The following is a 27,662-nucleotide window of genomic DNA, read 5'->3' as shown; positions in this document are numbered from 1 at the left end:
GTTGATAAGATCCTCGTTGTCATCGCTCTCCATCTCATCTTCGATGGCAGCCTGCAGGTCACCGATCCTTTTGAAGGCCAGCTTGAGATCTGCCTGAAGACTCTGATTTCCAGCCTCCAAACTCTCAATGTCCATTTCCTAAAGGTACAGCATCACTCAGAGCTTAACACAGGTACAAAACAAGACCAGCATGATAAGCACTGCACTGTTCAGGGAATAAGAATCCTCTATTGTAGAAAGGAAAAAAATATATATAAAAAAATGCTGGACATCTCACCAACTCGTGCTTTTTCCGGCTGGCTTCAGCCTCCTTCTTGGCCAGTTCGCCCATCTCCTCCTTGAGGTCACGGATTTGGCGCTGAAGTCGTTTGTTTTGCTCTTTCTCGCGGTTCTCACTGGTGCTACGGTGGTCACGTTCCTCTGTCAGTTTTTCCAGGTTTTCCTTCAGCCTCGACACAAGACTCTAGAAGACAGCGGAACCATTACAACATAAGAGTCAACAGATATTTCTCTTTTTTTTAGTAATGCATACTTAAGTGTGTGTGTAACTCTTTATTGACACTGGCGTATTTTCAACAGCAAAAAAACTTAACTTGTTCCAGCTGTGTTTTTGTCTTTTTGACTTTAGACTATTTAGAAGCTCTTGTTTTATAGGTCAGCCAGGGTCACGCAAACAGAGCACTTACCTCCAGACGTTTCACCTGTGTCTTCTCAAACTCGAGTTTGGTTTCTATCTCACGGATCTTGGCTTCCTGCCTGCTGACCAGAGATTTTTCCACCATGGACTGTTCCTGAAACTCCAACTGACTCTGTAATGCTGTAAGCTGTCAAAGCATATAACAAAGTGAGTTCACCGACATGAGAAAAACCAAAACACAGCCCCAGATGGTCAAACTCTGGACATCTAAATTCACCTGTATTCTGCTGTGGGATATGTACTATGAAGTGGGATACTTTCAGAGCTGCATAATTGTTGCTCCTGTACAAAATGTGTCAAAACATGTCTGCAGAGAATCGCCACAGGGTGTCTTTTTGGTGGCCCTTTTTTGAAAAAGTGCTCCAGCGCTTTCCGTTCACATGACCCAGCATACTGCATCGGATTCTTAATTGCCAGCCTCTCGAATCCATTATTCAAAAGCCCTCACGGCACCTCTGTTTTCCATCTCCGAGTGTGCTCTCATTCATTTTCAACGAGGTGAAGAATTTTGCAGCTGAGAATAATGGCTGCTCAGATATTGACTTTTGAGCCAGGCTTAGAGCCGTTGTTTTTTTTAACTGAACTTCAGATGAAAACCCGAAGATGAAAACTAAAGATGAAAACAGAAACAGCCTTGCATGTCCTTGAGTTGCCTGACCTCTCCTATGTGTTTGAGGCATGCATTCATTTATTTTCGCAAAGCCAATGGAATGAAATAGTGCTGCCTGGGGATCAGTTGCTCTGGCCCGTTTATCCACGTATCCGTGACTCTGGAGTAAGCACCAGATTAGCTGACTGAAACAGCATGGATAATTGCTGAGCGACATGATCTGATCCTTATCTATGGCTTGTTGCTTTTTTTGGTGCAGAGCGAGACACTGATCTCTCGTGTTCTGACCTTATTGCCACAGGAGCTTTTGAGAACAGAGCGAGCATACTTCTTACACATGTAAGTCAACAGCTTAAAGAGATTTTTCACAAAGGACCATTTACAAAGAGTTCATCCCATATCGAGGCAGACTCATTCTATGTTTAGTCGTGCCCGATGCGCGCTAAAAACAAAAACTATTTATTATTAGTAGCCACCTACGTTCTCTTGTACTGTGGACGTACCTTTTCCTGGACTTCCTGTTTCTCCTTCATGGCTTCCTCTAGCTGAGACTGGAGCTCGCTGACCTGCGCCAGGCTCTGAGAGGACTGTACAACAAAGTAAATAAAAAAATATATATATATAAAAAAAACTCAATCTTTTCACAATACACTGCCTTAGACAATGTGAAAAGCCCTATAAACAATCATAGCATCATTTATATTATAAACCCATAACTAAGTCAAGCCAATTTTATAGATATAAGAAACTCTGGGTTTTGTTGCTCAGTGAAGTCAAAACTTGCCTACTTTCACAGGAAACTTTACAGACTGTGTTTTTATGTAAAAGCGTAAAATAAAATAAAAAAACCTGCAAAAACAGTCCCATGAGCAAAGAACTAAAAACTACTTTTACCTCAGTCTTGTTTCAGACTTGTACAGCAAAAAGCATTGAACTAAAAATAAAGATTTATTCAGAAAAGAAGTTTTTTTTCTGATTAATTACACAATAATAAAATCTTCAATAAACCAAAGTGCAAACTACCATTACCTCCATCCACACGTCTCTCATTACATCGTATGTGTTACTTTGATCAAAAACAGAAGTTAATTCTATTAGACTGGTAAAAGTTGATGTGTAAGATGTGCAAATTTTCAAAAACCGCTTCAAATAGATCAAAACTGCAGTAAAACGTTTTGCAACCCAGATTTGTTTGCACAGAACAGCCTGAACTCTCTATTGACGACAAGCTTTTATTAAATAACACACCTAAAAATAATTCTGTACAGCTACAGTAGGCACTAGTGCCATTAGCTGGTGCTGTTTATCAGGCTGCATACACACCATCCTGCTTTCAATGTATTGAGAAGGACACAGTGGTGCGATGAGTTCAAAGAGAAAAGTGAAGGGGAAGAAAAAAAAAAAAAATTTAAATGGAAAAAAGAGTTACCTGGGCAACAGCCGCTTTGTGTTTCTTCATGAGCTCATTCATGTCCTCCTGGTCTTCCTCCATGCGTGACTGCAGGTCGTTCTTCTCTCGCTGCACACGGCTCAGTTGTTCCTCCAACTGGGAGAGTAAACAGCCAGAAACAAGCGGCAGGGCATATCAGTATTCAAAAAACAGTGTTCGAAATTTGCTTTGCATTAAAAAAAACATTGAAACGAGAAAAGCGCTTCAAAAGAGCAAACATCCGTCAATATTTCCAGAAGGTGCCCCAAGGCTTTAATGAAGTTTCTCTAATGTTTAATGTGCACTTTCTTTCTCTTACACAAAATCCCCTCATAATTCAGAAACACGTGCGCTGTACACAATAAAGACTTTTAGCATTTGCAGCTAAAGCTGCCACGAATCAACCTGCTTTCCCTGGGAGTGTCAGAGGCTTAATTCCATTCAATAATAATTACTTTCTACAATACAGTACAGCAATCTCTGAGGAATAAGAGCAGGGTTTATTAATAGGGCATGAAAATGTGGATATTGGAGAAAGCAAATGAATTTCATTAACGGAGAAGTGCGAAATGAAATGGAGTTTAAAACCAGCGTGGCTCTAGAGCTTTCCATCTTGCTCACATGTTACAAAAACGGACAAAGACAGCTAATGACCTGAATCATTTTCCTTTCAGTCACACAGCCCAATAATTTGAGACTATTTCATTACAGTTTATTGTACAATATGTATGCCAATTGGGGGTAGTTTCTCTCTCTCTCTCACACACACACACACACACACACACACACACACACACACACACACACGCTGAATCAGACAGTAACTTGTGCTTTGTAAATTACATTACAACGAGTCAGACATCTGCAATTTCAGCAGAATTCTACAATGACACTTCCTTTGCTGAAAATATATATAATCACAGTAAACAATAATAAAACTAAAAAGGCGCTTTTGAGCATGCGGTAGAATGAATCATAAATCACTGAGTTTTTTTCAAAAACGTTAACACGTCAGCGGGGAGCTATTCAGTCTGTCTGTCATTCCTAAATTCCCTCTGTATTTGATTCCAACATCTAATCCTCTTGTCAAATGGAAATGGCTGGAAAACAAGATAAGTTAACGTGGTACAAAAATGCTCCTTAACATACATTTTCAAAAGCCAGACAAAATGCAGAGCCAACAATAGGGGATGTCTTAAGCTTTTCCAGTCATCCTTCCCATCCATTTCCTCTGGCTGATCTGACAGGCGCAAGTCATATCTTCCTCATTCGATTCTCACCTCGAGTACACACACACACAGCCTGAGAAACTCGGCTGATTCCCAAATATATCTGAGCGATGTGTAATTCCTCAATTTTGACAAAACCAATCTCTGTTGAGTCGTGAAAGATGGGCGCCTGTGCTGCAGAATGAATCACTCTCATAAGCTAGACAGGCTTGTTATCACCATGTGACAACATTGAAATTAAAAGGTAACTGGAGAGAGAAATAGACCGGAATATGGATTCATCTGCTGGCACACAGAGTATTTCAAGACGTCCAATGATCTCAGTAGTGCTTCATGAGTTTCTCTTGTTTCTCGCTCTAAAGTTCCTTTAAATTAATACAGTATTTACTCTGATATTTCTCCGGCCAGGAGAGCATCGGTACACTGCCACAGAAGAAGTAAACAATACTGCACATATGCCACAGCGTAGCAGTCTTCAGTACCACACTCGATTGTGCCGTTTTCACAGATAAAATGACTCAATTTGACACCCAATCAGACTGTTTTTTCGCTCCGCAGGAGCTGTAAACGGAAAACAGAATAATAAAGATAGGGCCCAAAACGATGTGTGTAAAATCACAACCATTCATCTCTCTTCCAATATCTCTTTCCAACCTGCTGCTGTGTGAACTCAATTATAAATCCTCCTTTCAGGCTGCAGAAGAAGCGCCTCATGACAGCGTTATTAAAGCGTAATGTATTTCAGGGTGATATGTCTTGCTCAAATTAGAGAAAGAATCGGAAACATGCCATTATGGGCAGAAATCATCTCCGTGCTGTAAATTATTGAACTGACAACCTGACGGGCACTGACGATTCCCTGTGTATGGGAGAGTAACCTGCTCTGTTTCTAATACGTGGCATCAAATTTTCTTCTCATATAAATATGTAGTGTCCTATTTAGAATCTGTAACTGTAATCATTTTTGATTCTACACTCTTCTTATGACTTTTTTTTACCTGGTTTCATAACCTCAAATCCTATTTTTCCTAAACATTTTGTCCCTCATGCCCAACACTCACAGTCTGCTTTGCTTTGGAGATATCATCCATCTGAACATGAAGGTCCTCAATTTCCACCTCCATGGCCTTGCGGGCTTTGACTGCAGCAGCACAGGTGAACTCTGACTCTTCCAGCTGGAACACACACACAGACACACACAACAGAATTAGTTCCGAGGCCCATAGCTCTGGGTGGTACCTGCTAACTTGAGCTGATAATGAGACATTGCCTTCTCGCACCTGGTTTTTCAACTGAGCAATCTCCCTTTTGCTGGGTGCATTGTTCTTTAGGTGGTCCAGCATGATTTGGGCATCAGCCAAAAGGGCTTTGGTGCGCTTCAGGTCTTTCCTTAGGCGCTTTTCTGTCTCTACATCTCTGTGGCTCACCTGAGATAAAGAACACAACAAACATGATATACACACCAGTTACACTGCCTTACACAGCACTTATACTGTATAAACACTGAGACAAGCAGAATTACGTTCGGTCATAGGACCAAAACTATGCATTTGTATTCTACAAGAAGAACAAAAAAGGGATTGAGGTAAAGAAAGAACAGTTGAAATGAAAGTGTTCGTTTGTATTCGCCGTTATATACCTGGTCTTGAGCTGCCAAAAGCTTGGCCTCCAGTTCTCTCCTTTCCCTAAGGACCTTCTGTTTATCTTCATACTCCTCCTCTAACTGAACCTCCATTTGCTTCAGCTACACATGGCAAAATATAGAACAGGAAGAGTCAGAATGCAATCAGCAGTGGTATAACCTGATGAAATGTCTTTAGAGGTGTTCTGGATATGATTTTTAACATCGTGTTCTTCACGGGTTTCTTTTCGATGTCAAGGGAAAAGTAAGGAAACAATTTAGGCATCATACAGTAACAGCACAACAGAAATAGAAAATGTGTTGTTACATTTGTTAAAACAAAGTGAACACAAATACAGTATCTGTGCAAATCCATTAACACAATTATTAATTAGCCGATAACATTTTCCAAAACATGATTTATTTGTTTTGGGAAGCTTTTACCAAAAAGATTGTATTTATGTGAACTCTACACACAGAACAATAAAGAACAAGATGATGAGTGAGGCTTTTTTCTGGCATTCTTTATGAGGGGGTGTGATGTCTGAAAGGGTAACAGCAGATGAGTTATATTCTAGTTTATCTTTTGCTATATAATCATTAGAAAGTGATACCATACTGAAAAAAAAAATTTCTTCAGTCAGGTTATACATGCTTTAAAACCATTCAGCAGCAAGAACAGCACAATAATCTATTAGTTGTGTCAGGCAGCACGAGAACAATAGCTGTTTTGAAACACCTGCTTCCATCGCCATAATTCATCAGCAGCCTTGTGACCTACAGACAACCTGATTATTAGCATTAAGCTTGTACTTATTAGTCATTACATTACAGATTATAGCTTATTTTACTCACATAGCACTAGTGTTGTCTTTTCTGGTATAAAATGTTGGACTAGATGGGCATTTATGAAATGCCCTTCCAATAAATGCATGCATAATTGAGTCCCTGAAAACTGAGCTTCAATTGATCAGAAACCATGTCTTGTTTTATTTTTTTACCTATTTGATAAAGTAGGTATAAGAGTAAAGGTACCTCAGTGTAAAAGGAAACTCTCATACCTTCTTACTACATGACTGTCTGATCTCCTCCACCTCATCGTCTTTGCTCTCAATCTCTTTAGAGTGTGTATGTCTCAGCCTCTCCATCTCCATCTCCAGACGTAGCTTGGCCTGAATGAGCATAATATACAGTATCACATCTTTGCACACTATGCAGTTTATACCAAAAAAAAAAATATGAAAATTAAATAAAAAACAAAATACACAATTTAAACAGGCATTACTTGTCAAGCTTTTATATAATAAGGAAATTCTAAATGTGCACTGGTTCATTAAATATTTCCTAATATAAATACACAAACAAATTTGTATGCTGTGGTAAATATGCATGAGGACTTTGCATTTTTCAAGAAATTAACACATTACATGAGTTACATTCTTGAAGTGTGTGCTGTGTAAATAAACCTGTTCTGTTCAAGGAGCGTCATTGATTGTGTGTGTGTGTGTGTGTGTGTGGGTGGGTATATACCTGCTCCAACATTTGAATAGTGCCTGCTTGCTCATCAAGTTCCTCTTCCTGATCTTTGACTTTTGCCTCCAAGTCACGGAGCTGCTTTTTGACCTTTGCTAGCGAGGCCTCGTCCTTGGACTCCTGAGAGTTCAGATCCTGCAGCTCGGCCTCCATCTGCTCCAGCTTCAGGTTGAGAGCGCACATTTCCAGATCTTTGTCCTGAGTGAACACATTGTCAGTGTTATTAAAGCGTTCGATGTGATCTGCACTCACCTCCATACACTAACATACAGTACAGACACACACACAGTCCTCAATGCTGATGAATGGAATGCTTTACACCCTAATGAACTTTAATGTTAATATATATACACACACAAAAATAATCCACTTCTAAGTATGAAATTGCACTAGAATAAGCTATGTTTGCCCAGTCACTAAATGTTCTCAGTTCTGGTGGTAGTAAGGATAGTGCCACAAATCTCACATTAAATATTTGATTACAAAAGCTTAACATGCAAGCTGAAATATTCACACATTGAATAATTGATCTATTGCCAATGATAATGACTTATGATATGTTAAAGGGTCCTGACCTCCAGTTGCTGTCGGACACTGAACACTTCTCCAGTCAGTACATCTTTCTCCCTGCTCAGCTTCTCACGCTGACTTCTCTCTTTCTGCACCTCCTCCTGGGACTGAGTCTGCTCTGAGTCAAACCTGTGCACAAATACATGCATACACATCACTTTTCTTGTTTTTATCTCTTAAGAAGCCTTGAAAATGAAGAACATTGAGCCTCTGGCATCAAAAACATGGAATGAATAATTTATAATATAACATCAATCACTAGAAAACCTAAAAAAGTTGTAGGATATGTGCTTCTGGTTTAAATAGTGGTCAGATAAAAGATAAAAGTCTGTCCTTCATTTATAGAGAGCAGTAGAAAAAATGAAAAAGAAAAAAAAGAAATACAAAAATTTTAACTTGAGAATGATTTACGCCATGAGTTACACGTTTGTGAACATAGCACTTCTTCTTAATATAATAAAAATATATTTTCCTGGCAATTTTAAAAGATTATATAAGAATTCTGATGTCTTTGGTTGGCACACGTGTGTAGGCAGGCAGTGATCCCAATTGTTTTCTTCAGTATAAAACTGATATACAGGCTAAAAAAACTAATGTAGAAAAGTCACAAGAGTGCGTCTTTATTTAAGTGTGGTGACTAAACTTAATTTAAGAGCTTCAGTAGACTAGCAGTAAAACATGCATCAACTCAAACTCGCCCACTTAGTGCTCACATGTACTTTCTGCAGATGAGAGATTTGGTTTTCTTTGCCAGTCATTGTGTCTATAAGTTACAATGCGGTTTTTGTCATTCTTGGGTTCACAAAATGTTTGAAGCAATTTCGGATTTGTCTCTGTGAGAAAGCAAGAGGTGCAGTGCCAGTAACTCCTACATCACTGCCTACAGTACACAGCACTCTCACTTCAGGCTTCTCAGTGGCTAATGCCAATAGTCATTATCAGATCCTAATATCACAAATCTAATGAGTATCTTCACTTTACTCTTGTTCTTAACTTACTTACTTACCTAATATTTATCTTATCTTAACTCTGTTATGTCTAATGTGCACTTTTTATGTTTAATGTTTACTCTTGCTGTTTTACAGTCTATGCACCTTGGGGTCTGTTATGGCTATAATGTTCCTATGATCATTTTTTTTTGTCACAAGACTCTTTTGCTTAATCAACTTAGTTTATGTGTAAAGACACTAATGTTACTCTTAACACACCAATCTATTAATACTATGAGAAACACTGAATGATTTCTATTAGAATGATCATGAGCCCAAAACCTTCTCTTAACTACTTAAAAAAAAATAATAATAATTCATGCAAAAAAGGCCACGGATATTGTGGCGAGTTCTAGTCGGGAGTTTCTTCCATCGTTAATTCCTCGCAAAATATTCTGCTTGCTGTTGAACTGACGCTGAAGATACCACCAAGCGCCAATCAAAACAAGTTCAAAACAGAGCTCGACCCTGATTGGTGGCTTGCTGAGTGATTGACCAGTTAAGTTTTTATTCGCTGATAAATAAAAAGGAACGACTGATTTCGCAAAATGCAGGTGAGGAAAAAAGTAAAATATATGACTTTGAAATGTAGTGATAAGTTTCCCCAAATCGAAATACTTCAGTAAGGTACAGATATGTGAAAAAGCTACTTAAGTACAGTAAATGATTATATTTACTTCATCACTGTCCACTACTGATACTGTCTATGTAGAAGAATGACAATAAAGCTTAAGTGGAGTTTAGCTGTCAATACTGGATTGCTGTCTTTGGCAAAGATTTACTTCATACCTGATTGTTTCAATGTATTGTTGGTCATTTCTGCTTATACCTCAATATGTAAACATGATAACTGCTGTCCACTGCTCTCCACTCCCCTCTACACTGTTGTCAACTTTTACTTTCAGACCAGATTATGTGTGATTGCTTGAAGAATTCCAGTCTTACTTCCTCTGTTTCTTCTCCAGCTCATGGTTGCGACTTTGCTGGCCCTCCAGGTGGAGTTTTGTGTCCTGGAGTTCAGCTGTCAGCTTCTGGCACTTCTTCTTCAGCTGCTGCATCACCCTTTGCACCTCCTCATTGTCTGCCTGCATGTCTGTCAGCTAGCGCGCACACACACACACACACACACACACACACACACACACACACACACACACACACACACACACACAATGTTCAGAGCCTCTTTAGACAGCTTGTCAGCAGTCTGCTTTCTGGTTGGTTCAAGAAAAACCCAAACAGTTTTTAGAGACAGGGTTTTTTTAGACAGGGTTTTATGCGGCTTTGATAATTGTGCACATCGCAGCAGACTGACGACACGCGTCACTCAGCGTAAACCGCAGCAGGATTTCACTGCGCCTCCAGGATCCCATCATAAACTCGGAGCATGATGTGCATTTCTAGCGCTTTTATTATTGACAGCGGTACAAGCTGCAGCTCTAAGAGGGTACATGAGGCCTGTGAGGTGTGTGTGAAGACAGGTGCCTTTTCTGTCTGCTAAGTATTTATGATGTGCATGCACTGTACAGTACAACCAGCGCATCATGACCACCGAGTCACAAAAAGTGAAATTTTGTTTATGAATTCTTGGGGTTTTTTTTTGCATTGAAAAAAAAAATAGGTTCAATATACATTAGACTGAGATGCAGCCTTACCCGTCTTTCAAGCTGCCTTTTGTTCTGCTGCTCCACCTCCAGCTTGTCATCAAACTCCTGCTGCAGCCTCTTCTTGGTGAACTCGATCTCCCGGACTGCACGCTCATACTTTAGTCTCCACTCCCCCCCTATACGAACACACCAAATTATCACGATGTGTTAAAGCACATTCCATTTGGGCAGAAGGTGATTCATTAACTATAGAATCTATACTAACAACCTCCAGCGAGATCTGTGCTGAGAATCTTCCATTTTAACAGCTTTGTTATATTGTGATGTTTTCTGTGACGTTTATTAACACGTTTTGAAGGTGAACCCGTTGTCAGAATGAATGTTTCAGCTTGAACAAGGGATTTGGTGGTTGCTAAGAAACATGAGAAGCTGCTTTTCCTGTCGCATAAATTCCAGAGAAAGAAAGAAAAAAAGAGCTTAAAATGTTGCCTTTTTTTTTTTCTTAGGCCATTTATCATAGTAAACATGGGTTTGAAAAAAATTTCCGTTTTCAGCAATAAAATGCCAAAAGATGCTTCTGCCATTTGCATTCTGAGAAGCGGGAAATGTTAATTAAAAGCTTGGTGAATGTCTCTCGTTCGAGAAGAAAAAAAAACAACAACAACTGCATAGTGGATCAGTAAATACTCTTCAACAGATAAGATTAATGCTAAGAATGCTTGCTGTTCCATATGTTCTCCAATACAATCACAGCGACAGGGTCAAGCGAGGCTAAAGTCGGAGGAGTTGATTGTCAATCACTGGTATCATGGCTGAAGAAAGAAAACCATAAAGACAACAGATGTATTTGCCTTAAAGTATTACTTGTTGAACAACAGCTGCGCACACAAAACAGCTGTAGTCGTCCACGCGGCACCGAAAATAAGCGTTCACACTGATTTAATGCTGGGTTGTGCGTTTGTGCGTGTTTGGAGGGCTGCGGAAGCGTTAAAGGAAAGGGTGCCGTCTTCGTGCTTTCCGAAATTGCACATAATGTGGTGATCGACAGGCTTATAAAGCCAAAACATCTATGATTACAGTTATGTACCAGTGTCAACCCCAGGCATAAAATTAGACATTACATGCACTTACTAGCAAAAAAAAAAAAGAATTCTGCCTAGAAATGCATTAGTGTGGAGAGATCTCTATGAACTTTGAATTAATTTGAGATATTTTTAATGAGGAAATTTGTTCTCTTGTATTTTTCATTGCAATTTACATGGGTGCTTACATACGGCATAAACAAATCCTTTCTTGTGATACCACACAAATGTCTATGCTATGATAGTTACCATATTCTAAAAACAACGTCATATAAAATCATGTTGCTTTTATTGCTCACTCCATCATTTTTCTTTACACAGTGCTTCATACTGTAAGAGTGAACAGCTTCCTGTTTTATTTCAAAATGTCTGACATCCTTTAGGAACGTTAGGAACTGAACAGTACCATGGAGAGTGCGGTGGGATTTTCGGTAGATGGAGGGAAACTGCATGGGAGCGGAATAAATTGGATCCACGTGGCTTAGTTCGAATATTCAGAAATCAATCATAGTGAAATAGGAAACAGTTCAGCACACATCCTACACGTAGAGTATCATCGGTCTTATTCAGCTCAGAGCTGGTCATTACAGTAGCGTGAATGAAAGTCGCAGACTTTTTAGAGGTCAGCTAATTCTTTGTAAATGGTTTCTTTCAGAGAGAGAGAAAAAGGAACAGACGGAGAAATGTCGATGCTCTACACGGCAGTGCAATTCTACAGAAATTGGGTAGAAACTGGGTAGAGCTGCACCTGATCCGGCAGATTATTTTCTCATTTGTCGGGAGGTCAGAAACCAAGACCAAGCAGCCCACCTGAATCCGAGCTCTAAACCTGCCAACCTGAAGGCCCAGTGAGCCAGAACTCGCAAAGGCACTTAAATTCCCTTGGGTTTAACACTAAACACCGTCACACGGGGGAAACTGCAGCCAGGCTCAGCCATCATATGTTGCTCCATGCTTACAGTCAACTCCTGGGTTATTGGAAGCTTTTGAGAGAACGAGCACAAAGGATTGAATGAAATAATTACATAGGCAGTGGGCATGGTTTGGCATGTGGCATTATGAGAATCAGAACGTCAGGCTGGTGGCTTTGACGCCGTTTTGCCATATTCCTCTCTAACATGTCTCAAAATCCTGCTCTGGTTTAAATATGCTGCTGGTTCACTGAGCCGGTGGTCCAGGCCTCAAATGATTGGCATTATAATTTCTTCCAAATACCCGGTTATTTTAGCTGACGAGTACTCCGCCTCAGGAGATAATGGCCCCAATCAACATCCGCATCGAGAGAGAAATTGGTACAAGGACACAAAATCAATGTTTATCAAAGTCTCCAGACTTAAGCCCTATTTAAAAACGTGATCCGAATCGCATTCCACGTGTCCAAACAATAATAATATAAAAGAGCTCAAAAGGCGGAACAGAATCCAAAATCCTGTGTCGCTGTTCATGAAGAATGTTGAACACTCTACACAGTTAGGGTGAAATGACAGCAGTGTGTTTTGCGTGTACGCTCGAGTGCTTTGCGCTCGAAGTGGTGCCACTTGCCTGCGTCATCATCATCCATCTCTCCATTAAGCTCGGAGGCGTGTATGAGCCGAGTCTCCATCACCTCCATCTCCATAGACTCCATCTGCTTCTTCATAGAGTCATACTTGGCCTGACACACACACACACACACACGTAAGCTCTTAGACATGCTGGTAAATACAATCTGCTAAAAAAGTACCTCACAGGCCAATTCAACCAAACAAATAAAAACACATGTATTGTACATATACCATCTACAGAACCGCATAGACAAATACAGAGCCTCACACACACGCACACACACAAAAATACACCATGTGTCTAACCCTGCGTTCACACTAGCAAATGATTTCTTGTGTGTTTAGTTTGTGACAGTGGCGATAGAAAAGACAGCTATGGTATGCACTGTTAATTTATTTATTTGAAATGAACAGTGCATACCATAGCTGTGGCTGCACCCCACCCCCTAACCCCCCCCCCCACACACACACATAGGGGTCACTTGTTGCATCCTACTGTGAATGCAGGGTAAAATACACACTGTATTACTCACTATTAATATCACTATTACTGATTGTTTCCAGCAGGATATTTACAAGTCAAGCAGTCGCCCTCTGTCAGTTTTCAACTCTGCTGAAAAGTGAGTGTGTGTCATAGCAGTTCTGCAGGTACCTGAAGGTCTTTCATGTCCTTCTCGAACCGTAGTCTCTCAGAGGTCTCGGACTCTAGCAGCTGAGAGGCAGACTCGCCCGTGTTCCTTTCATCAGCAAGCTCTGATGACAGCTCTGTGATCTAACAGACACAAACACACACACACACACACACACACACACACACACACACACACACACACACACACACAGAGCAATGCAGAAGCTTACTATCGTTCAGTGACCCTGCCTTAAATAAACTTAAATTGCGGTGAATCAGTCCGCTGCTGCACATTATCATCAACCCTTGGATATGTAACACAAAGCTGTTAGCATTTTGACTATGTCATGGGAGGTGCTCAGAACTGGTGAGCTTGTGTTTGCGTGTGTGTTTTGCGTGTGTGCGTCTTTGTGCAACGGCATGAAATCTTTTAATTTTCTAAATAAATATTCTGAAACTTCACATTCTGACCTGAGGCTGCATAATTAACTGCTTACGATCATGTGACCTCATCTGTTTTGCGATTTCTTGTGTTCATTGACGATGCTTTATGAAACTCATTTCGTTTTACTGTGTACGCGACTGTAAATGGTTGCATTGACTATAAACGCCTAGTCGACATCAGTCACAATTTTTCTTTTCTGCATTAAATCTTCACTATTATATTTTTGCCTATTATAATCTTATAATGTAATAACGTTATACATTTATTAAATGTGTGTGAACTTTACCCTGCTCTCTAAACGGTCAGTGTTGAGGCGCAGCTCGTTTCTCTCCTTCTCCACTTTCTCCACCTTCAGCTTCAGCTGCTGAATTTCTTCCTGGAAAAGAAAAAAAAAAAAGGAAAGCCAATCAGAGTGGAAACAAACATACAATCAAAGGTTGAGTGTCTCATCATCTGAGCCACTCAACTGATGGACAGTGTAGAAGAAAGCACGGTCAGTCAGAGAGACAATCCGTTTAGCAGCATACGTCAAGAAAATCCTCTCTGCCATCTTCCTTTCCGCCTTTTCTTCTGTTACCAAAATACTAAAAGGTGAAGGTGGTCAGGTGTGACTCTGCGTATAGTCCGACTCAAACAGTACCGTTTGTGTATTTTTTTGTTAACGCTGAGTTAGAGTCAGCACCCAGATCTCTCTCGAACAGCAAGACGCAGCTAAGTGGATGTGCTAGGCATGAATGCGCATACACCTGCTGACTTGTAGGTTCACTGCAGTCTCCCACAAAAAATTATTCCATTTGATCCAAGCAACATCTCTGTGCTGCCACGCATCCCAAAAGAGTCAGCAGGCTGAAAGTACACAGGTAATGTATTCACACACGTTCTTCTACAAACAGTCACACTGGAGCCAAAAAAATGCAGAGGCAGGAAATCAAAAAGGACGAGTGCTTTGGCTGAGACTAAACGGATTCTGAAAACCTGGAATTTAGGAGGGACTCGAGCAACTAAGAGGAACCGTCCACATGGGTTTTATGTGCGGCTCTGCCACTGCTAAATGCCAAAACCTAGACATGGCACAAGGATTTAATGATTTTAAAGTGTATGGAGGGGACTCCTTACAGAAGGTAGATACTGAGAGACAGAGGCAGGTGTACGCACAAAGCAAAAAATAGAAAGTACAGAGACAAATCTATGGAGAGAGAAAGATAAAGAGATACAAATCAGATTCTCACCTGTGGCTTCCCAACATTTTTTACTTTGTGATTTTGGGGCAGTTTAAACAGACAGATCGCATTATATTATATATTTTTAAAAAATAAACAGTAACGTACGTCTTTGCCACGGATCTGCTCCTCGCTGAGCTGCACTTGGATGAGAGGTCGTACGGTGGTGAAGACCTTCCACCAGGGCCAGTCCTTTACGCCACGATTCTTCTTGATATTCTTCTGGATGCAGCGGATAGCCAGGTCTTGGATCTGTGAGACAGAAGCATGTGGATTGGAGAATTGACTTAATTAAAAATATCATAAAAAAATTACTGTACCACCCTTGTTGATAAATGAGCACAAATCTCTACAACCACGACTTAATGTTAAATAGGATGTTCAAAAAGCACGTAAAAATCATACGGTCAGTTGTCCACAAATCTTTGGACATAAAGTGTACATCTGCACTGTCAGATTTCTGACATAGAACTGCTTCATAGTTTAAAAAGTTTCTAAATGTACATTAGCTTTTTTTTCCCCCTTCGTTATGTAAAGCTCTGCCTAGATATGAGGAAGGAGCGGCAAATCTGTATAGCTCCAGCACAGAACCAAGAGGAAGATAACAACCAAATGGAGGAAAATCTAAATCTCTGGGCTCGGGACCTGTGGTACCCTCTGCACTATAGAAAAGCATCTGTGGTTGCTGAAAGTTCTGTAACACTGGACTATGAAGCGAAGCCAAAGCCCTTGTGGTTAATTAAATTGCATATCAATACTGCACGGCAGCTAATTTAAACTGCTATAAGGTTTCCTGGCTGGTGAAACATGCGTATCTTCAACGAGAGCCGATTATGTGGAAATCCAATTAGTGTGGCAAAATTCAGCCCGTGGTTGTGAAAGCTGGTAATGGCCTCTGGGTAATCTGTCACACAGCAAGGGTCTTTGCACGCAACAAAATTGTATCTGTTCGCTCTCAAACAGCCCTGCACACACGGGCCTGAGCTTGTCTGAACTCTAATGTGAAGCAGCAGGTGGCTTTTATTCGCGTGCACACCTCTGTCAGGCGCCTACGTACGTGTTTTGTCAGTATGAGGACAATGTGTTCCTGCCAGCTGGTTTAAGCACAAAATTTTTTAAATACAGTGGAACCCGATTATCTCGCCCTCGGTTATCTCGACAACCCTATTAAGTCGACGTTTTTGAAGTGGAACCGCCAAATTCTCCCATTTCGCATTTTCTACGCATTTTTTATCGGTTATGTCGACTTTTTTTATGTCGCCGAACCCTAATATCTCGAGCACAAGGGGGGAAAAATTTGAAATTTTAACGTCAGTTCTGTCGATCGGCACTGTGCAGCCGCAGAAGAACTCGCGAAAGTGGCGGAAAAATCAAACCTTACAGATACTACAGGTGTTTGTACTGTATACTGGTGAATCTCTGCTGTTAGTAAGTGCATTTTTTTTTTGTTAAATGTTATGCGATGAACGGGAGCGCGGCGCTCCCGGCTTCAACTCCTTACCGAGCGCGTGCGCGTCGCTGCTTACCGAGAGAGCCGTGCTCCTTACCGACCGCGCGGGCGAGTACTGGTAAATCTCTGCTGTTAGTTGGGGCACTTATGCCTTTTGTTGTTAACAAACGTATGTACATTTTTATAGCATGCCTTCATCAAACAAATCGCGGCAACGCTGTTGTGTAAAAAACCCTCCAAAAACGCATGCACATTCTCATTTATTAACGCACATCATGTACATAAAGAAATTTCAAGCACGGTAATATATTGCCGCCATTTTGATTTTCGTTTATCTCGATCATCGGTTACCTCAACGCTTTTTGGCGACCCCCTAGGACATCGACATAACCGGGTTGCACTGTAATAATAAAATTATGATGTAAGGTGATAAAAACATGGCCATTAGCATTTTTCAAGATTTCCAACTACTTATGCAAAATTCTAACCAGGAAATTGAAATGATGCATCGATTATACGCATAACAGAAAAGGATTTTTACACTGTGACAATAGTCTTTTCATTATTCCCATTTGGATGTTTCAGTCAGCGCAAAAAAATTCATTGCGTGATTCTCAGCTAAATCCTGACGGTAACGGTCAGTCTATCAGAGCTGTTAATCTAAGAGCAGCAATCCAGAATTCAGGAGCTCCCAATAGAGAAAAGAGCTTGTGACACTTTGCTGTTTTTTTTATTTCTCTGAGCTGAAGTAAGGCTATTTCCATTTACAGTTTCATACAGAGTTAATGAAAAACTAACAGTTCTACTTCTTGTGCAGTGTTCCTCATCCTGCCTACATCCACACACACACACTGTTTAATTAGCTGAAGATTGCAAATAAACCTCACACCACTGCCAGGCTTCTCACATAGTAGGTTTTCTGAAAAAGCCTTGCGAAGCAAATCTGTTCCATCAATAGGTTTTGTGAGGAACATAACAAAGAACAAAGGCCAATTTCAGCGTGCTTCTCCTCGCCAATAAATGACACAACCTAGGATAGATGAAACCTACAAATGTGCACTACAATCTGCTTCCTTTTCACAAAAGTGGACTGGAAAACAATGATATTGTGTACAACTTTTACACATACACCCACAAAAAACTCAGTAAAAATGATTTAACAGACAAACAGCTCTATTAAGCCACAGGTATTAGGTTCCAGGTAAACTCCATAGGGAACGTGTTGCACCAGCTTCAACTTGCACTGTTAGCTGTGAAATCCTGTCCTATTACACACTGTACCCAGTGTATAATGTATTTCATTTGTAGTTACCCAGCAAACAAGTTTGGATAACAACTAATAAAAAAATAAAAAACTGGAAACAAACCTACAATAAAAGTTTTAATTGGATTATACTGCACAGTAATTATGTGTAGATCAAAACAGAGAATATTAAAAAAATTCATTACAAAAATCTTTTTTGAGGAAAAAAACTCTTATCAGTAATTAGTTTAAACATAGCCCACATTCTAAATAATAAATATTTTTTTTTGCTTTGCCTTTAAAAAAATGCTCTCGACAGAGTTGTAGGCTGATAGTTTCTTAAGTTTGTAATCTAGCAAAACAGTGTTGATTTGTTTACTGAAACAGACTCAAAGCTCTTTTGTACGTCGCTCTGGATAAGAGCTTCTTCTTCTTCTTCTTTGGTTTCTCCCATTAGGGGGCGCCACAGTGGATCATCCTTCTCCATACCCCCCTGTCCTCTACATCTGCCTCTTTTAAAACAACTAACTGCATGTCTTCCCCCACCACATCCATAAACCTCCTCCTTGGCTTTCCTCTTTTCCTCCTTCCTGGTGGCTCTATCCTCAGCATTCTCCTACTGATATACCCCATATCCCTCCTCTGCACATGTCCAAACCATCTCAATCTCGCCTTCCTCACCTTGTCTCCAAAACGTCCTACATGCGCTGTTCCTCTAATAAACTTGTTTTTGTCCATCGTCGTCACTCCTAATTAAAAATCTCCACATCTTCAGCTCTGCTACCTCCAGCTCCACCTCCTGTCTTTTACTCAATGCCACTGTCTCTAAACCATACAGCATCGCAGGTCTCACCACAGTCCTAGAAACTTCCCCTTTCACTCTCGCAGATACCCTTCTATCACAAATCAAACACAAATGCCACTCTTCTCCACCCACTCCACCCTGCCTGCACTCTTTTCTTCACTTTTCTAACACACTCTCCATTACTTTGCACCAGGTATCTAATCTCCTCCACTTCCCCACCTCTTCTGCCTGCAACCGCAGCTCTGGATAAGAGCCATATGGCGTCAATATAAACAGCTTCAACTTATGATCTTTGTATTAAGAATCAGAAACGTAAAAACACAAACGAAACCATCACACAACAAACTCTCTGAACTAAAGGAAACGCTCACTTGGTATTTCAATATCTGGAGGAAATAAAGGCTCATCCTCAAATATCTTTTGTGTGAACGCCAGAACAGAAAGCCACAAAATAACTGCTCCTCATAGAGCGAGTGATATGACGACGTTGTGTGATTTTATTTTCTCAATATGACAGACTGAGGGAAAAAGAAGGCGGGGACAAAAAAACTGAAGTTTTACTAGTAAGAGGTGTATGAAAATATATCTAGTTATTCAGTTTGCACCTGAAACATTTTAATTCTCAATGATTAGACAGGTCTCTGTTTAAAAAACACCAGGAGAAAGTAACTCCATTCCTTTCTGCTGTGGTATTAGACTATATTTCATTTGTACACATCTCCATAGAAATGCATTCAGATCGATTTCGAGGAGGAGTCAGAGAGTGAACAGAGGGATACATGTACGCAGGGTACAAGAAGGTGAGGGTGAAAGGGGACATGAGCAAGCTGAGATCGATCCAGCTATGATGGAGAGCTGAGTGAGAGGCAGCGTGTCCCTGAAGACAGTCAGAGTGAATGTTATCTGCCAGCTGAGGGCACAGCCAGTGGGATTTATTATGGGTTGCTCTGATGAAATCCTGATGTAGTTCTGATGAGCAAATCCTCCAGCAGATGGAAGTGCACTTACCATGGAGGGCTCTTGTTTTGAAAGCAGCCCAATTTAATCTCAATTTGACTAAATGTATTTTTATTCTTAAAAAAAAAATGTTTAACAGTGATATGGGGAAATTAAGGATATAAATCAGAAGTTACCTTCCGTTTCTTGAAGGCTTGCCGGGCGAGGTAGCCTCTGCATGTGGCCTGGAAGAGAGTGATGTTACGTCTGGTCTGCAGATCCCTCTGTTCCTCCAGCTTAGCCAGAACACCTGCCCTGAAGAACACCTATAGACAGAGCACATCTGTAAGATCCACCTCTTGCAAGACAAATGCTGTCATTTGAATTCGATAACTACATAATATGTATAAAGAGTGCTTTGCATGTCAGCTGTAACAAGCAGCTCTAAAATCTTGCACAACTGTATGAAACAAACACTATACACAAATACTGACACACTATATGGACAAAAGTGAATACCTGACCATAAAAATTTTATGTGCTTTTTAACATATCGTTCCAGATTTTGTCCCAATTTGCCATTATAATATCCGCCACTCTTCTGAGACATGATTTTGGAGTGTGCCTGTAGAGATCTGTGCTCCTTCAGCCACATTAGTAAAGTCAAGTAATGATTTAAAGCGAGGAGGCCTGGGGTGCAGTCTGAGAAAGGTGTTTAATAGGATTGAGGTCAGAGCTCTATAGCAGGACACTCAAGATGTTCCATTCTAACCCATGTCATCCACGTCTTCATGGCTCACATTGTGAATTGGTTGAATTCAGTTCAATTTGGGTACGGTAAATAAATAAATAAAATTGCTTTCAGTACAGATTGCATTCGGTACACATGTGAACCGTTACATGCTTACTCCTAGTTCAAGTGAAGGAAAAAAAACACTACGGTACTTTCTATACAACTGCGTGACACCAACATTGTAGTAAAGATTTGGGGAAGAACCACATATGGCTGAAAAGTCAGGTGTCCTTTTGTCCATGGCTTTTCTTTTCTCTGCACAAGAAAACATATGCAGGGAAGACCCTAAGATTCCTCTACCTATGTATCGTCTACACTTCTTTTTCTTTATAATGGCCCACTCTGATGAGGTTGTCAAAAAGAGGTGCAAAACATCAGCAATTTTCTGATATAATAAGCACAATACTTTTTTTTTTGTATTCACTGAACTCTCCAGCTTGTAATTGTTTTACCATCTTAATAGCATTAAAGGCAGAGTTGGAGCCATGGGGTTGTTTACTGGCTTGGCTGTAAAAAGAATTTAATAGTCAGTACACTGAGAGCACAGGGCAGAGGTTCTGAGTGTCGGCTGATTAAATTACTCTGCATTGGTAATGGCGGCAGCAAATGTCTGTTGATTGAGCTTTTATCGGCAGAGAGACGCCACAGTGCAATTTTCCACCACAGATCAAAACCAGGCAGCGTTTCTGTGCCACGCAGTGCCTTTTAAAAAATATATATATTTTTGAATTAAAGACACACTGGATTCCTGTTGATTAGCGTAAGGTTAGAGAACACCATACAATCTTCTTAGGCGTTATAATTCATTTACTAGGACACCCCCTTTATGCGACTATTTTTAAATCGCATCATCGCAGCACATTTTTAGGACACTCTAGTTAGCTAGAGAAGTGCGTGTTGACACCCATGATAAAGAATGCTGATGAAATCACTAAGCAACACCAAGAGGTGCCATTTGGGTCAGCGAGCAGCCCTGAATCTTTCACCACACTAAGTTGTATGGTTTCTCTTGTACTGACAGCTGAAGGTCAGCATTATTAACTGAGCAGAACGGCTTTGTCAGATGGGTCAGGAAGCTCATCTCATTGTAGTTTCTGAGCAATTTGACATGAGATTGGGGGGTGGGGGGTTTATCAAATGATATCAACTCAAAAGAGAGCATTTTGACTGATGGACGTGGGAGGAGAAATACAATTGAATGGTCAGATATCAGAAGGTTAAGCTCAATCAGCTAGACTCACAACTACAGCCCTGTGTGGCTGAACAATGTCGACACCCACACAGGGATTCCGTTGTGTGTTCCTTTCCATACCCCATTTGTGAGGACTGGGCATAATAATCTGTGCACTGATCTCCATTAATTTATTCATGATGATGCCCTCAAGCTGTTTCTCACACTTGGCCCAAATACTCAAGCCTGTACCTATGATTTATTCTGGGCCTGTTTGTGGGGGGGGTTCTCATCTCAGAAAAAAGACTGCAGCACAAAACCTCACTTCTGCTGTGCTCAATTTTTTTTTTCTTGGCCAAAGCTAAGAGGTACATCTCTCTTTATTGTTCTTATTTAAACCACACACTACAATGAACATTTCATCATGCTGTTTGTTCTTTTGCTTTGAAGAACAACAATTGAATTAAAATTAAAGTAGCTTTTAAATCCTGGTGTGTATAGAAAGGACCTTTTCACATTTCAAACCATTTTTCATCAGCTACACTGAGCATGCATGCCACTAGAAGGACATGGACTCATCATGATGAGCACCCATACTACTTTTCACAAAATATACTAACTATAGAGCAGGAACAAGTACGTAACCTAAAAGAATGGTAGATGAACTAAAAACTGTTCCTGGTTCCCTCTGGTGGAAATAGTAAAAGGTCCATAAGATCTTTTCGGATTTTCCATACAGTGCAAAATCCTACAAACAAGAATTGTGAAAGAAGTGTGCGCTTCACTGTAAGGATGGAACTGGCCAGGTGATAAGCAGTGCCTGGTTTCCTCCAGACATGACAATGTTTTTTATCAGACTGGAGAATTTTGTTTCCCTTTTGGCAGACCCCCAGGGCTGTCATGTGCCTTTTACTGAGGAGTGGCTTCCGTCTGGCCACTCTACCATACAGGCCTGATTGTTGGAGAGCTGCAACTGTTGTTCCTCTGGATGGTTCTCCTCTCTCCACAGAGAAATGCTTGAGCTCTACCAGAGAAACCATTAAATTCTTGTCACCTCCCTGACTAACGCCCTTTTCCCCTGATCTAAGAAGAGTCCTGTGGGTCTTTATATAGACAGGTGTGCGCTTTTCCAAATCATGTCAAATAAACTGAATCTACCACCGGTGGACTCCAATCAAGTTGTAGAAACATCTCAGGGATGATCAGTGAAAACAGGCTGCACCCGAGCTCAATTTTGAGTGTCATGGCAAAAAGCTGTGAATAAGCATATACATGTGATTTTTTTCGGTTTTTATTTTAAGTAAATTGGCAAAGATTTCAAACAAACTCATTTCACATTGTCATGTATGGGGTATTGATTGTAGAATAATGAATTTAATCCATTTTGGGAAAGTGAAGCGCTGTGAATAGTTTGCAGATGCACTGTATCTTCTCCCGAACTTGGTCACTTGCCAGTTCTCACCCACTCACAATCAGCTCACCCACATCATGCATCATATACAACAACCAAGCAGAAAGCAAGAAGGTTAAGAGCTTCTGCGCCTTAAATCCAGCTTTATGAACTGCTGTTCACGCGGAATCGTATTGAAGCTTTACAGAATGGGAGAAAGGCGCTATTTGCCCTTTTCCACATACGTGTTCTCACAGATGCCCACAATTAGCATGATGTGACTCCAGAAATTTGGGAATATCGTCCCACGGATTTCAATTTCTCATATTTAAATCAGCCAGCAGCTGCTAAAATGCTGGTTTTCTTTCCTTTTCCTTTGTTTTTGATCTCACTGTGCTGATTGGTGTCTGCTGTGGCTGACTGGCATACAGAGTACAAATGCAGAGCTCTTGTCTGCCAGTGACTTTCAGGAGACGCACATTGGAAAAATCACACATTCAACTTTAATTGCACAAAGCATGAAGGATAACTGAATGCAGCGGAACCTTCCAGACCCATACCAAAGTCATGATTGCTCATTATTGCGAGAAGAAAATGTCTCTTAATGGTTTTTCGTGCTCCAGCAAATGATGGTTACAAAAGTGGAAGTCTCATCACCTCTGCAGTGTCAATGAATGGCAGAGCAGGAACAACCTTTCGGCCCACCTCCTTATTGCCTGCTGCGCTGTTTTCTCCAGTTGTGAATAAGGTGGCACCATGGATTAGAAGCAGCATGTCTGAGTAGCGTAGAGGGAGACTGAATGATTTGGTAATATAAATGGAAATCATACCATCTGTTCAAAACTGATCCCTGCTCTGATTCTGTATGCTACATGCTTTCTCTTTTGTATGCACTGATCAATAATAGAGGATTTGTTGAATACACATGAAAGCGTCCCACCTGAAGGTTATCACTGGATAAGAGATTTAAAAGTATGAAATTAAACAAAGCCTGTGATCAGAGTGAAAATCTGATGGTATTTACCCTGCTCAAACCCATGTGATAGCTGCTTTTCTCCAGCTCCAGGAACTCCAGTAGCTCCTCCACAGCCTGAAACACAAACAAAACACTTACTAGGCCACTTAGAAATGGAGTTTCTCAGATTACATAAAAATTTGGTGGCAAATATATACCAGAGGGTTAGGTGAATATTTTGATTAACTAAAAGCAAGTAAACTAAATAAAAACCCCAAATAAAATCAGTTCCATTTACTGCTTTAAAACAAAAACAAAAACAAAAACACACACACACACACACACACACACACACACACACACACACACACACACACACACACACACACACATATATATATATATATATATATATATATATATATATATATATATATATATATATATATATATATATATATATATATATATATAAACAGTAAAAAATGCCTCCAACAAGTTTTTTTTTTTTTTTTTATATTTTAAATATTTCAGCCAGGAAAGAAATAAAGAAATACTCCAGTGTATTTTAACCTAGCCTTTGCAGTGTAACCGTTTTTGCCATCAGCACAAACAATCATTTCTTCTAAGAAAAAAATGGGGGAAAATGTTTACAATAATTTCAGGCTAACACAGCTAGTGAAATTCATTATTCATTCATTCACAACATTATAGTTATAAGGGTATAAGATGCTACAGATATGAACAAGAGAGCAATACAGTATCAAATAAATTCATCCACTTAATGCTTTAAACAATTGTATTCCCTCTGAAAACATGTACTCCCTCTTAAATGCATATGTTCTTACACTTCCATTATCAGAGAGGCTTCACATTTCCTTTCTGTGTAGCAAACATTCTTGTTAGTGATCTTTGTCATATACTATAGAGAATGTAGAGATAAATGACTTAATAAATACTGAAGTATTCCAATAAAGTTGTCCTGATTTACATATATTGATCAGGCATTACATTATGGCCACCTGCAACTAATATTTTGTGTGTATTTCCTTCTAGGCAGCACTGTTTTTTCAGCTTTAATGCTGTTGAAAAACTCTGTGGTATGTACTGTAGAAAGCAGCATTGTACTTGGTTCTACAGATCATATAGTTCATAATATATGATAACTAACCAAATCTTGCCCCTGAGTTTTTCTATTTCCCTGAGGTGAGGTTACCTACAGTAGAAGGATGAGAAAGTTCTTAGAAAGGTTTCACTTGAGGTCTTTGATTAAAGTTGTTTTATTGCTCTGTTGCTGAGACAGCAGAGACAGAAAGAGGGACGATGAGCAGAGCTGGCCATTACTCAACTCAGGGCCACCAGCGTTGTCATAATCAATTACCCAGCAGGGCAGCTAATGGAAGAAAAGCAGAGAGGAGAACACACACACACAAACACAGAGACACACACAGAGATAAAAAGTGACTCACCCTTTTCTCATCTGTCACAATATAGTTGCGTCCGTGCTTTTTAGTCAGGTGGGGCGCTAGTACGTCAAAGCGCCGGCGGAACTCGGAGAACACCATGTGATCGGGGTAACCTTGAGAAGAAAGCAGAGCCAAAAGCTGAGCTGACTGTGTGAGCTTTATGAGCTTTGTGAGAGAGTTCCCAGTGCCAGATTAACACAAGGACAATGTGCAAAGTATATTACATGGGTGAAAATCTCCTCAGATTTCTGCTGATTTTAATTTTAAGTTTTACAACAACACGCTTTGCTGATGTTGCTGCATGATCTACAGTACTGACATTAAACTAAACTAATTAAATCCATATGTTCTTGAATAAATCTTACTTTACCACTTTGAGCACCAATATATCTTTAAGGAACAGCTCCAGGTAATTTTATGAAAATGTAACAGAATCATAATCTCACAGATTAACAGACTCTCATGTCCTACCTTGGCGATATATTCGCAGAGCATCAAGAAGTTTGGAGCCTCTGAGTTGAGCACGGAGCAGCACCAAGTCCAGTTGCATGAGCCCTGTGTCACAGCTTTCTCCATGAACACGCAGCTCTCCGCTTAAGGCCTCCGCTTTGGGCAGCAGGCAATGTATAAAATGCACCTTGGAACGCCTCACTGTGTCTATAAGAGCGTCCTGGTGGGAAAACACAAATACAAACAATACAAAAGATCGATCTCTAATTTTACTGTTGCTTTTTTTTTAAGGTCGTCTCACAATACTTTGAAAGTCCTAAAGGCTGTTTTCACCGTGATAATTTAATTTTCTAAAAATGTAAATGTTTGTCAAGATCATGAGGAAACAAGAAAGAAAAAAATATCCTGGCCTCTCACGACTTCCACACAATACAGTTAAATATAATTTAAAATCTGTGCATTCTCCAAAGCTTGGTACAGACCACTTGCAGCTTGATCTGGATGCACAGGGATTTCTTTTTGACGGCAGCCATGCCGGTGGTGAACGTCTTCCTCATGCTGGTGGCCCGACGCAGGGCCAGCTGAGAGCCTCCTTCAAGGCCGGCGATGGAGCCCGACAGCACTGTGGCACCTCCTGAACGTCCCATAAACAGCCCACTGATGTTCTTTCTGAGTAGCGGCAACAACAAAAAATAAAAATAAAAACATAAAGAAGGTAAATAAGATCCTTGCTAAATTAAACAGAAACCAACAAGACCAGAGTCCTCCTTGCTCAATGACACATGACCGTTATAAGAAATACCTGATTTTGTTGTTGTACCACTTCCCCTTATCAGTTCACTTTTAATGAGCATTTAGATGCTTTAGAAACCTTTCAGTGTAATAGTTTCAATCAAGTCAAGCGACATCTTTCCATCTTTCGAGGTGCCAGCATTAAGCCAACTCTAAAACAAAGTGCATTTTATACTAAATCTAAATCTCTCAGAATAAAAGCAAATATTAACATGGACGCTGGATTAATTACGTCATTGATTCCCTGCTGAACATTAGGGAAGTGCTTCTTACTTCTGTGAGTCCTGCAGCAGAGTGACAGCATTCTGGGAAGCTGGGTTCTGCTTGGCGTGACACAACCAGCCCAGAACATCATATTCCACCCAGTCTGTGCCATGACTATGCCCCAGCAGGAAGTGATGCTGTTTCTCACTCTTTAGCAGCAGCTTAGGGCCTGGATGAGGCAAAATATGGCGATTTGAAAAAATATGTACACATCGACAGTACAGCATCTCCTGAGTCTGTAAGGGATTCTAGAGGAACCGTGCTGATTATATTAAGGGTGTAAGGGTGTGTGTGTGTATGTGTAATGATGCTAACCTGTGCCCTCTCCCTCTGTGGGGCCGTAATAGCTGAAAAGGCGCTCGAGCAGACTTGCCTCTGAGCCCCCGGGCTGCAGAGCCTCTTCCTCCATCAGCCACAGCAATCCACGTGCCTCATCAGTCCTCGCCAGCGTCCTCACCTGATTCACACCCACACAAGATGACGACCGAAAACACACGGGTTATGGTTTAGAAACACGGCACTGCTGAACACTTTTCGTGCGGCAGAGCGGGGAAAAATCATGAGCCACGAAAGCCTAATCATCATAACACCAACCAAAGCAAAAGACGAGCCATTAGCTGCAGATTCCTCATTAAAAGCCTCGCATTAAAAGAAAAGCTCCAGGGCAGTCAGGCAGACAATTTTAAACTTTGCACTCTGGCTGTCCACTTACGCAATTAAAGCCAGTAATGACTTGCCAT

The 27,662-nt window shown here is 40.5% G+C and overlaps 1 protein-coding gene across 15 annotated transcripts in view; it reads right to left on the bottom strand.

The window, feature by feature from the left end:
* The window catches only part of myo18ab (myosin XVIIIAb), a 90,470-nt gene that overhangs the window by 10,483 nt on the left and 52,325 nt on the right, over positions 1-27,662 (bottom strand). For all 15 annotated transcript variants that reach the window (XM_046863608.1, XM_046863609.1, XM_046863615.1 and 12 more), the window contains 24 exons: positions 27,238-27,379; positions 26,932-27,091; positions 26,349-26,535; positions 25,888-26,086; positions 25,420-25,529; positions 24,020-24,085; positions 19,839-19,967; positions 15,316-15,459; positions 14,274-14,363; positions 13,564-13,683; positions 12,910-13,021; positions 10,334-10,461; positions 9,624-9,778; positions 7,695-7,818; positions 7,117-7,317; positions 6,648-6,758; positions 5,605-5,709; positions 5,246-5,392; positions 5,027-5,140; positions 2,737-2,853; positions 1,811-1,894; positions 687-824; positions 278-463; positions 1-138 (listed from right to left, as the gene is read on the bottom strand). The exon at positions 1-138 is cut by the window's left edge and continues 2 nt beyond it. In XM_046863608.1, the coding sequence (XP_046719564.1) occupies positions 1-138; positions 278-463; positions 687-824; positions 1,811-1,894; positions 2,737-2,853; positions 5,027-5,140; positions 5,246-5,392; positions 5,605-5,709; positions 6,648-6,758; positions 7,117-7,317; positions 7,695-7,818; positions 9,624-9,778; positions 10,334-10,461; positions 12,910-13,021; positions 13,564-13,683; positions 14,274-14,363; positions 15,316-15,459; positions 19,839-19,967; positions 24,020-24,085; positions 25,420-25,529; positions 25,888-26,086; positions 26,349-26,535; positions 26,932-27,091; positions 27,238-27,379 (3,207 nt within the window). The remainder of the gene's footprint in view (positions 139-277; positions 464-686; positions 825-1,810; positions 1,895-2,736; positions 2,854-5,026; positions 5,141-5,245; positions 5,393-5,604; positions 5,710-6,647; positions 6,759-7,116; positions 7,318-7,694; positions 7,819-9,623; positions 9,779-10,333; positions 10,462-12,909; positions 13,022-13,563; positions 13,684-14,273; positions 14,364-15,315; positions 15,460-19,838; positions 19,968-24,019; positions 24,086-25,419; positions 25,530-25,887; positions 26,087-26,348; positions 26,536-26,931; positions 27,092-27,237; positions 27,380-27,662) is intronic.

The sequence above is a fragment of the Silurus meridionalis genome, chromosome 12 (assembly GCF_014805685.1).
Source record: "Silurus meridionalis isolate SWU-2019-XX chromosome 12, ASM1480568v1, whole genome shotgun sequence".
Classification (NCBI taxonomy): domain Eukaryota; kingdom Metazoa; phylum Chordata; class Actinopteri; order Siluriformes; family Siluridae; genus Silurus; species Silurus meridionalis.
This window is presented reverse-complemented; position numbering and strand designations above follow the sequence as displayed.